Source organism: Pecten maximus, chromosome 10, assembly GCF_902652985.1.
Source record: "Pecten maximus chromosome 10, xPecMax1.1, whole genome shotgun sequence".
In the NCBI taxonomy this organism is placed as follows: domain Eukaryota; kingdom Metazoa; phylum Mollusca; class Bivalvia; order Pectinida; family Pectinidae; genus Pecten; species Pecten maximus.
The window spans coordinates 28,227,626-28,240,194 of record NC_047024.1 but is presented as its reverse complement, the minus strand read 5'-3'; the positions used below and the strand labels follow the sequence as shown (position 1 = coordinate 28,240,194).

The 12,569-nt window shown below is 32.4% G+C and overlaps 1 protein-coding gene across 2 annotated transcripts in view; it reads left to right on the top strand.

The window, feature by feature from the left end:
- The first annotated feature begins 210 nt into the window (after nt 1-210).
- LOC117336300 (fatty acyl-CoA reductase 1-like) overlaps nt 211-12,569 on the top strand; it is a 29,547-nt gene continuing 17,188 nt past the window's right edge. Inside the window, exons 1-3 of one of the 2 annotated variants that reach the window (XM_033896788.1) lie at nt 211-310; nt 4,908-5,288; nt 7,372-7,392. In XM_033896788.1, coding sequence (XP_033752679.1) covers nt 5,082-5,288; nt 7,372-7,392 — 228 coding nt within the window. In that variant the 5' untranslated portion in view covers nt 211-310; nt 4,908-5,081. The remainder of the gene's footprint in view (nt 311-4,907; nt 5,289-7,371; nt 7,393-12,569) is intronic. The other variant, XM_033896789.1, reaches the window with a different exon arrangement.

The window sequence follows — 12,569 nt, the reverse complement described above, 5'->3', positions numbered from 1 at the left end:
TTTAACATTTTATTTTTCGTAATTGTAAAAACACAACATTTTGATATCAATTTTATAACTAGACTGAGGAAATTGATATGTATATTGCAAAGGCATATTTTTTAATGCATGTCAGATCAAATATCATGGAACGATTTGGCAGTATCCAGTCAATTAACGAGAAATTATTCAGTGCGTCTTCTCGCCCTTTGAACTGTGACCCAGAATATACCCTTTGGCCTTGACCACGGTTTGACGGCGATGGAAAATGTATCCACCTCGGAAGAAAAGTAGGGTGTTTTAAACAAATATCAAGGCCTGAATACAAAAAGTGAGTATTCCATCTTTATTCAGATTATACATTCCTTCATTACATCAACGATTTATCATACCTTCTTTGATAAATCAGACATTCTGACATAAATTGTGTAAGTGGGCTGGGTCGTCTCTTAGAAATTGCCGGCATTAGGCCTACAATTCACTTTATTGGCGACAAACCAGTTATCGATTTTCTTAACTTCCCGCTTCCTTATTTTCGTGTTTCTTATACGATACAGACACGCATTCTGTTAAGAGTTTGAATGTAGGCATTGTCGTGAACAAGGATATCGGTGATGTCATTCGTACAATTTCAGAATCGTCCACGGTAGAATCATCGCTCACCGACTGACTTACATTATTAACCGACTCTTATCCACGAGTTACCTCCCCTGATGTAATGTTTGTATTGTTGCTAATGGGACCAAGTACATGTATGTCAGTTTCACGTCCTAGGTTTTAGTATAAACACCTTTCTGGGTACATAACAGTTACCTTGAATACCTGTATTGCCTGGTTATTGACAGATATAAATTACATTTGTGTCATTAAAAGATTGATTAACCACGGTATAGCTGGATCACACAGCCTTAGGTGGATTTATAAATAGTTAATCAATCTCAATGACACAGACATAAAATGAGGGGCATATTATGATATACAAGTGTTTATATATATAGATATATATATATATGGTTTTGTAATTTGCTACCTCTCAGTACTCCGTAGACTCTATGAGCCCTGTAAGTCTACGGAGTGAGTGTATAAATCTACTAGTTACAGCTTGCATTAAATCAATATTCACTGAACATAACACTGTATTGATAAGAACACTAATTGGTAGATGACAAGCTAGACTCGATATCCTAAATGTCCTGGCACATTTTAAAGCGTACAGGTATAATTCAAATTGTTATCTGTCTCCTTCGTTCTGACTGAAAGGACATTAATATACAAAATCGTCTGTCAGGAAAGCTCTTTCAAGCTGGCCAGAGTGAATCCTATTTAGCTGTTCAGAACACCAAACATTGGACATATTGACAATCAGATCAAACATCTGTCCATCAAAATATCCAATGTCTGGAAGTAGGGTCAGGAGAAACTACCTACTGTATCTGAAGTTATATAATAGCCCAAGTTTCCAACAACAGACATGTCAGGGCCAGAGGAAACGCAGTCTACCTTGACTCCGAATCTTCCTGTGGGACTCATTTAAATCTTCAGTTACCTGGACTATATATCTCTTAGTAAATTGGGAATCTTCAAAATTTTGGATATGATGTTCTGGACTTGCTTGAAAAAATCTTATAAATATTATACAAATATTATATATTTGTGTTCAAATTTAGATGTAATAAAAACATTCATATTAAGTTTTTTGAGTGCAGATTTAATTTTAGAATATGAGAAAAATATACCTTTTTGGCTACATTAATATATTAATTACATTCATATTAATTTGCATCCAATATGTTATTCTGTCGAGTCCAGACAAATTCTAGCATGCAGTTTTCAAATTCTAAACATAACACTGATAATATATATATATATATTTGATGATGTCATTTAATTTGTTAGGCATTTATAATTGAGTGTTCATAACAAATGGTTTTTGCTTTGATCGAGTATTGCATGCAGTCAACTGTCAAATGGTGTCAACTGGAACACCGCATGTGTTTGCTGTTCCACTGACCTGTAAATTTTAAACCTATCCGCACATACAATTTAAATACAAATGTATTTGTATAAGGTATATAATTCTGGTCACCATACATTGTACCCTAAAGCTGTAAGTTTGTTAACCTGACACACATAGATACCTATATGTATGCCCATCTCTGAAGTTGATATAAAACTGATCAAACATCCTTCAGTTTGTATTTGTACACATTATCAGGGATTCTAGATTTTATATCTTTTGTTCTAATTTTGTCTTTTCTTACGAGTGAAATGCGATTAAACTGTGACCATATGACTTTCTTCAGTTGACAAATTCCATAACTTTCCGTTATATTCCTATAGCTAGAGATTATTTTTAAAGCATCAATAAGAAAATATATATGTTCATATCAAATTAATATTTATATGTACATTATGAATTATGTAAATTGATTGTACAAATTATTATTATTACAATATTTAATTATGATTTTAGAAAAAATATTATATTATCAACTTCTTGACAGTCCTGTGTTTACTAACCTGATAAACTGTTTGACATTTAAACTTTGATTAGTGTGTGTATATATATATATATATACAATCATGATCACGTAGATTACATCTGTGGATTGACCTAATCTTTGTACCTGAACATGGACTAAGTTGTTCAAAGTGTGTTTAACACCTTATATTTAAATATACAACACCAGGTAATTATATAATTAGTATAATTAGTAATTGTTTGCTTTGATTGCTTTAACTACAATGTATTTATATAAGTACAGGTATAGTATAACAGATATTATTATCAAGTAACCATAAATTGTTTTCTTTTAAATTGTATGTATGCAAGGTTTAAAAAAAAACTTTTGTGAAATAAGTTTCATTAACTTCTAAGCAAATACTTAACATCAGCACTTGAATTTACATGGTTATACAGGACAATGTATTATTGTTATAATACTGTGTGTACACATATCTTATAAGTACATAGTTCCTATTTTGGTTTCCTCGGTCAGTGATGACATAATTATAGTCACGTTATGTCATCAGGGCCTAACATTGCCCTAAGATTTTAACAAGAGGGATTCAATTGCAACTTGACTCAGGAATTTTGCCAAGGAAGTTAATCTTTGACGTGGGGTCATTCATTGGTGATTTGATTCTACAATGCTTGAAATGTTTGTATGAATACTTTAGTCTTTTTATCAGCACTACATATTTTAAAAGGGAGACACAATCTTTAGCTTAGGATCTGACTAATCTGAATCAAAGAAACATTAACATTGAAAAGAAATCTCCAGGCCAATCAGAATTTTTTTTTTTTTACATATATGTTCAAATGTAGGTCAATTGTAGAATTAACAAGTCGAATTTTCACATTAATGATATCATATGATTGCTAATAAATCACCGGTAATTAAGAAAAAGAAAAGAATTGAAGTAGACTGTTATTTATCAATTATAAAACTAACTGCTTCAGGGTTCCATTAACACATGTATGAAAAAAATGGTACATTGTGCTTGGCATACATGTACAAGTGTATTTTCTTACATGCTATAAATATCCAATGCTGGAGATACTTGAAGCAATATTAGATTGAATTTGACAGCTTGATTGAACTAACGTGGTAAATTTACCTTCATATATAAACGTATACACATTCACTTACTGCTTATATATTGGCAGCTGACAAACGGAAATTTGTGGTCTTATATATGTATACTTTGTATAGGGATGATCACAGCTGGTGAGAATCGAACGTATCACAATAGATGGACTGTATAATGTCTATTGTCAGCAGCTTTAGATGTACAGAGTAACAATGGCTATATCTTTATATAGAGAACACTGTAATTTCATTGTTTTCAGCTTATTTTGTACATGTATGTGGATTTTAAGTATTACTATACAGTCCAGGTTTGAAGGGTTCACCTCAGAACAGATAGGTACATCAAGAAAACTTACAAGTGATCTACATCAACCTTGCATGAGCTCTGTCACACTGTACTGGTACTTATGATGTAATAGATACATATGACTATAAGAAGATAAAACTATACTGCTGCACATGATTATACAATTTTTGCAGTGACTCAAACAAAGCTGATCATGACCACGTAGAGGACAACATTACAGAAAATGATCTCATTCCTGTACTATGATTTTTCAGGTTATTTTGGGGCCAGTTATTTCATATTTAGGAAAAATTCCCCAATCTGCGCTTCATTCCTGAACATTTCTTTCCTGATTCACTAATTTTCTTCTTAAAATGAGACAAAAAGTCCTCATATCCCAAACCCTTGCTGAGTGAAAAAATGTATCTAAAATCTACTTAAGTAGTTTCAACTGGCCTTTGATAAATTTGTGGGCTGCCTTTGGTCCTTTTGAGGCACAATGCAGTCCTGATGAAGGTAAATGTTGTGATCTATATACAATCGAATATAAGCTTTAAACTGCTTAACATATACTTTATAGAAATATAAATTATACAAAGAAAAAACAAGTCAAGAGATGATTATTGTTACATTTGCACTAACTCTTTCACTGTATATTGTACATTTGTATTCGAAAACATCTTTTGTCACTTAAACATCACATAATTAATTACCAAATTATTTTACATCAGACTTGGGCTTGTTGTTTGACACATTTACCGTTAAATTGCGTGTATAGTACATATACACAGTCGTGTATAGTGTGAAGGTCCGTTTTTGAGGTTCATTTTCAGAAGAAAAAATGATTTTTTTTTTTTTTTTAATGTTTAACTTCAACTGCAAGGTTGCTGAATACTCTTAACAAAAGTCAATCTATATCTGTAATTTATCAAAGCTACATTACAACATTTAATTGGAATCACCAGTCAGGTATACATATGTTATGCAAAATTAAAGCCTACTTATATTATAATTATCTTATATAATTATTTCATTCCTCTTTATTTCAGGTCCGTTCAAACACCACTGTCCAGACACAACCACTGGTAGATTTCAACAACTGGCACTTGGATTTCTTAAATATTCTGATCAGTTTATATATTAATAAAAAATTGTCAACAGACAATTATTTATAAACAGTTAAAAAGTTATATAAATATTCACTCTACAAATTCAGCGACAAAATGGAGGAAGGAGAAACGGATTCGCCCATTGCAAATTACTTTGCCGGGAAAAACATTTTCATCACGGGGGGCACAGGATTCCTAGGAAAGGTACTTGTAGAGAAACTGTTAAGGAGTTGTCCGGAAATTGGAACATTGTACTTATTGATGCGGCCGAAAAATTCTCAGGATATCGATCAACGAAGTCGAGAGCTTGTGGAAAAATCGGTATGTTTATTTACTCATAAATATGCATATATATGTCTTGTGATATAGTATACTGTTCAATAATGTCTTTATATATGACAACAAATAAATATCAACCAAGTTAAATTACATTTCATATTTTATGAGCCCATATGTACTAACAATAGTTAAATAAGTTACATTGTCAAAACAAATTGGTTGTAAATTCGCTTTTGGTATACTGTATCCGAGGGTGTATTTGTTTAACAACATTACAACAGGTATAATTTAATGGTACAGAAAACATTCATTTTGGTGGTTTGACAGCCCCAGATCACTCTGACCTGATTCCAGATCCTAATGGTTTGATTGGCTTTGATGGAAACCTTGTATGTTGCATCATGCTCAAGCTGAAACTCTTGTGTTCATTTTAGCAAGTATATAATATATTCTAATTCAGTGTTTTGCAAAGATTATGCATTAATCCAATTTTTTTATTAAAATAAAGACTTCATAATACATCTGATATCATTGAAGCAATGATTTGAGCTTATTTAATGTACAGTCATGCATCTTGAAGAAGCCAAACCTCAACACCAACTAATTGAATACTCCGCTTATTTGTATATTTTCACCTGAGGAATAAAACATGCAAATACGCTGGTTCCTCAGCCTGTAGTAATAGTGGCATTAATGAAGTTGTAATGGTAGTTTATCAATTATTTCTCTGTTCTTTAATGATCATCTTCCTTTAAAAGTGGGTTTCAACAGTCCAAAAAACTCTTTGGTACTGAACATGTAAAATTGTCGTTATTGAACACTACTATAAAACTATATGTACTTATAATGTGGGAATAATATATATGTCAAGTACATTTTCATCAGATCGGCATGGTGATATATATATTATATAGCCGTCCTTGATTACAGATCAAAGTTAATAAGGTACTTTCCAGTTGACTTTGTAAATATTTCCGGATAAGATAATGTGATTGTGAATCTATGATGCTGTGTTATATAAGGTCACGGTTGTCCTGATAACTTATTAGATAAATCAAGGTCACAAATGGTGACATTTCATATCATATTATAGATCTAATGTACATGTAGCTGGCACCTGTTTAAGTAACCTGTACTCTTATAGATCTGGGCTTTTATATTACTAGTATTGCTATATTTGTATACTAATCATGCATGCTAAGTCTGCAGTGACAGTTAAATTCGGCCGTTTATGTTAATTTCAATGCCAACATTTGTTTCCATGGCCATCCCAAATTGAAGATTATTTGATATTTTTTAATAGTTTTCTTTCTTAGTTAATTTCGAAAATAGCATTAACAAAAATAATATTTTATGTGCTGCTTTTATCAAAGAATTGTTCCTTTTTAATAATTTATAAAATTACACAATGTATGTAAATTGGATTCATGACTGTAATAAGTCCATAATATTAATGTGATCAGCCACGTAAATTTATAAATACACTAGAAGAGGGGACTATAGATTCACTTGGATCAGTAGGTGACTTGGTATGTAATAAAGAGTGGATCTCGTCATATATTGTGATTATCTCCCTTTGTCATCCTTAGCTTTCCCCCTTTTAACTTATTATTACTCCTTTGCCTTCCGAGACACATCTGATTACCTATAATTAACTTTACATTTGTCAAATCTTGACCATGTGAGTACCATATAAGGAAAGGCAGAGTTTTTATATTGTGTACAAAAAATCAGGTCTTCAACAAGTCTAGACGTCTATAGAGTGAAGTCCCTCTCTTAGATATAAACTAAGAATCGGTCGTAATTATAAATTGTCTGCCCTAATTAATGATGTCAATATTAAACAATGGGACAATCAGGGAATCCAGTAGACCTTTAAGAGGATGTTTTAACTAGTACTCCTCAAAATGTCTTTCAAGATTAAATATTTGACTCTTTAGATTGAAGGGACAATGTCTATTTGACGTATGTTTTGACCATCAGATTTCTGATCATGAGAAATAAGTATTTGTCTTCCAAAATTGCTAAAAATCAAGGTATCATTTACTATAGATTTGATGACAATACAATTTTCTATCTATGTATGTATGTATATATTTCTTCTTCCATCTTTCAAATTGGACAGAGCGATTGGTTGCAGATACCGGTAAGATTTCGTCTGTAGCTGATGTTCTGGAGAGAAACATGTATACGTAGATCTTATATAATTACTTCTCGTCTGTGGTTTGTCTATTCACATCAAGTTTTCCAGCGGTTATTTCTGAGTTGTCTACAGTGATAATTATCGTCTAAAATACGTTGAACCATGTGCTGTGTGTATTTGCATGCTCTTGTGTTTATGAACATACAAAATGTTCCGGTACATGAATGTACAGTACATCATTGCTATTACTCCCCCTGTCATAATCTGATACAAGGAAAACTAAACACAATGGTTGACCAAATCAGCTACAATTGTAATGTGTAAGTCTGATCAAATTGTACTGTTAAATGTTATCAGTCTTTCTTTAGATTGTTTTGGGGCTGATCATGACCATGGGCTCAGCTGATTCCCTATTGAAATTATTTCTTATTAATTTTAGTTCTTGAAAGTGCTGTTTGACATTTGAGTACCAAGTTTGGTTCCAGAGTTCTACCACCTTAATTCAGGGTGACTTCTATTCATATTCTATAGCCTTAATTCTTCCCTGGTACAAGTTGGATCAATCTTTTAAGCTACCTTCTAAATTATATGTACTTGGCTAAAATAACTAACCTTTGAGTTCAATTCCTTCCGTGTGAGTGATAGATCATAACATTTAGTCGTCAGTGTTCTGCTTTCATTGAAGACATTTTGATTATCATCTAGTACTTTTGTGTGGATATCATCTTTATTTACTGTATAAGAAATTAACAACATCAAGAACTAATTCTTTCCTAATAAACCTCGCTTCATGAAGTGGATTCAGGTACAAAACCTTGATCGCTTAATTTGTCCTTGTGCAATTCTGATTATGTTTTTCGGGTACAGTATTTATCCTGAAAAGCCCCTGTCCTTTGTAAAAGCTTCGAGCTTATACTATTTTGAAAATTAACCCTTATTGAATCAGGTACTTTTGTATAAATAATCTCTACTTTTCTATTCTACAAAAAATATATAAAACAGTTTAAAATCTGCTTATACTACATGTACTAACCACTATTGTTAGAAGCAAGCACACAAATATGGTCTAGTTGTGAGGAGCTGGAGCATATATCATACTCGGAGAAAGTTTCACTGTCAGATCGGGGGAATCAAACTCCTTTACTCTGCCTGTATACTGCCTAGCTAGATGAAAGAGAAATGTGTTACCACTGCAACACATGACTATCCTAAAGGTTGAAATATGTATATATTATGTAGATTAACATTCCTGGTAATCAGAATATTTAATACATTTTCATGTCTAATATTTGAATAAAAAAACATTAGCTGTACGTGGCCTGATGACCTGTCCTGAAGCCAGGCATGCATAATAATGTTGAATTAATATCATTAGGTAAAATTAATATTACATGATGTTTAAAAATGTTTCATTATTGACTTCAATTTTTGACCCGTACATCTGGAATGGATAGCTATGTATACCAGCTACCTGAGCCCATGCTTTTGTTATGAATTTGGTATGTGTGAGATTCATTTCAAGGCATATATCACAAAATCTTAAATGTCATATCAGGTAACAAGTATTAGCATTTATTCTTGGAAAAGAGTTACACTCGTATGGAAAATTTGTATACATGTATACTTTAAAAAAAGTAACTTGATCTTGCCTTTTTAGAGTAAATAAGCAGCCTGACAGCCAACAATGTGTTGGGGAAAAAATTATCAGTGGCCATGGTGTGTTTTGAATTTCGATAACCAGTCTTAATTTGTATTTCAAAATACCAGAAAAACAAGGACACAAAAATGATAAATTGTTTTAAGTCGTATATATATAATATATACACAATGTTGTGTGCATTTATTATTGTATATAGGTAGGTATTTTAGCTTTTATGCGACAGGCGGAGAGTAAGTCTATAAACACGAGCTAGTAATAGGTAATACAAATCGGTTTATAGTTCAAAGCTGTCCGGTCTATTTATACATCAGTTGACAATAAGTTGGTAAAGGACGTCCTTAGTCTAAAGAATTCTATATACAGTAGTTAAATATACCAGCTGTGCTGTATTTCTCCATTGATAAGCCCTTCTATTATTTAAATCTGCCTCAAATCTTGATCGCATATATCTTTATACATGTACATGCCAAAAATTACTCCATTGTTTTGTAATGAGTGCACTGTACCCCATATTAAATATATATAAATGTATATATATTATATATGTTTTGGTCTCTGCATTAGCTTATTGCAGGATTAATACGGTATTTTGATCGATATTTCATTCAAAAGAAAAAGATTGAAATTGAAATGTATTCATCAGCATATGATAGATCCATGGCCATGGTTCAGGGTTTTAGGAATATTACATATATATCTTATACTAATAAATGTGTTGTTTGGAATAAAATTGAGCTGAGATATTTATCTTGTAATTAAGTTATCATTGTTTAAAATTGAAATTTAATCAGGAGTTTTGTATAGTAAATGTGTTTTTTTATGTCTCCATGCACCATCACTTTATTAAACAGAATCAATTTCATGTCGTGCATTTTCAGAGCTCTTTTTATATTAAACAATCATTCTCATGCTGAAACATGAAATCTGTACTCATGCAACCAATTTGGCTCAAACTTTCTTTAAAATTCATTTAAATCATTAAATAGCTGTTTACAAAGAGAAAAACTTTCTGAAATGCCTTCAAATCACTTGAAAAAATGTTTATGTAGTTAGTGTTTAGATATCAGATTTATCACCAGAAATATTTTGAAGCCAGGTAAATAAGAACACTTTAAACCACTTTATGATGAAATGCCTTAAATAATCCTGGTGAAAAGTGTAACTTATACAATACACTATATCAAGGAAATCTGTCCATTCAAACATTGCTTTAGGTTTAATTTTCACTCATTCACAGTGAGAATGCTGATATTTTTAGCCCACCATCGTCAGATGGTGGGCTATTCAAATCGCCGTGTCCGTGGTCCGTCCGTCCGTAAACAATTCTTGTTATCGCTAATCCTCAGAAAGTACTGAAGGGATCTTTCTCAAATTTCATATGTAGGTTCCCCTTGGTGCCTACTTATGCATATTGCATTTTGAGACCAATCGGAAAACAACATGGCCGACAGGCAGCCATCTTGGATTTTGACAATTGAAGTTTGTTATCGCTATTTCTCAGAAAGCACTGAATGGATCTTTCTCAAATTTCATATGTAGGTTCCCCTTGGTGCCTAGTTATGCATATTGCATTTTGAGACCAATCGGAAAACAACATGGCCGACAGGCAGCCATCTTGGATTTTGACAATTGAAGTTTGTTATCGCTATTCTCAGAAAGTAATGAAGGGATCTTTCTCAAATTTCATACATATGTTCCCCTCGGTGCCTAGTTATGCATATTGCATTTTGAGACCAATCAGAAAACAACATGGCCGACAGGTAGCCATCTTGGATATTGACAATTGAAATTTGTTATCGCTATTTCTCAGAAAGTACTGAAGGGATCTTTCGCAAATTTGATATGCAGGTTCCCCTTGGTGCCTAGTTATGCATATTGCATTTTGAGACCAATCGGAAAACAACATGGCCGACAGGCAGCCATCTTGGATTTTGACAATTGAAGTTTGTTATCGCTATTTCTCAGAAAGTACTGAAGGGATCTTTCTCAAATTTCATACACAGGTTCCCTTCGGTGCCTAGTTATGCATATTGCATTTTGAGACTAATCAGAAAACAACATGGCCGACAGGCAGCCATCTTGGATTTTGACAATTGAAGATTGTTATCGCTATTTCTCAGAAAGTACTGAAGGGATCTTTCTCAAATTTCATATGTAGGTTCCCCTCAGTGCCCAGTTTTGCATATTGGGACCAATCGGAAAACAACATGGTCGACAGACAGCCATTATCGCTAAATCTTAAATTTTATATATAGGTTCCCCTTGTTTGAAAAGTACTAGCTATAGAGGGCTGTTTCTGAATTTACACAGATTATTAAGACTTAGCGGAAGGGAAAAGTAGAGAAAAGATCAATCTGACATGGAACCTATGAAGATCATTCAATGGTGGGCGCCAAGATCCCTCTGGGATCTCTTGTTTGCATGAATAGTTCTTTTAGGATCAAAGTCGAGTTGGAAAAACTGATATCAATTTTTTTGGAACTTTTGGCATGTTTTGAACTTAATTTGAGCTTTGTACAGGTATTAATCTCCATTTCTTTCAAAGTGGAATTGGAGGCATACATACGTTTCACGGGTAGTTATTGTTTTAATTGTGTAACACTGTAGATATTGTGTATACCCTGTACAGCACAAAGTGTTTAATGTAAAATATAGTCTATCTTACAAAACACGAAATGTTACATTTTATCTCTCTTTTTGGTAGTTACCAATATAAATTAATATGCAGAAGAACTGTACTTAGAAACAGTATATTGTATACATCATCTTTGTTTTTCTCCATGTAGAAGTGGTAGGATGAATAAACCATGATCATTATTGTGTAAATTGAAATAAATTAAAAGTTCCAGCAGAAATGCATATATCAGTGTTTGATCAGTGTTTATATATACAGTGATAAGTAAGATATATTTTTATTTATTAACTAACAATGCATAGTTAAAAAGCTTTTTGTTCCCTTTATTATCATTTTTGAACAGCTTTGGGCTTTTTTATCAGTACTAATACACTCGCATTTTATGATGGCAGATCGGTGTTGAGATAAAAACCTCAGTTGTATAACATAGAAGCATTATGTGACATCAACTCTGGTGTTTGTATACATTACTTCATACTGATTTGATATAACAACTAATTGTTGTTTTCTTCTTGTTTAGTATTATTGACAATGCTCAATTGCTTCTCTATTTTATAGTCCTACAATGATCAGTGATTTCTCTGTTTTAACGTTAACGTCCTACAATGATCAGTGATTTCTCTGTTTTAGTCTTACAATGATCAATGATTTCTCTGTTTTAGTCTGACAATCATCAGTGATTTCTCTGTTTTAGTCTTACAATGATCAGTGATTTCTCTGTTTTAGTCTTACAATGATCAGTGATTTCTCTGTTTTAGTCCTACAATGATCAGTGATTTCTCTGTTTTAGTCTTACAATCATCAGTGATTTCGCTGTTTTAGTCTTACAATCATCAGTGATTTCTCTGTTTTAGTCTTTCAATGATCAGTGATTTCTCTGTTTTA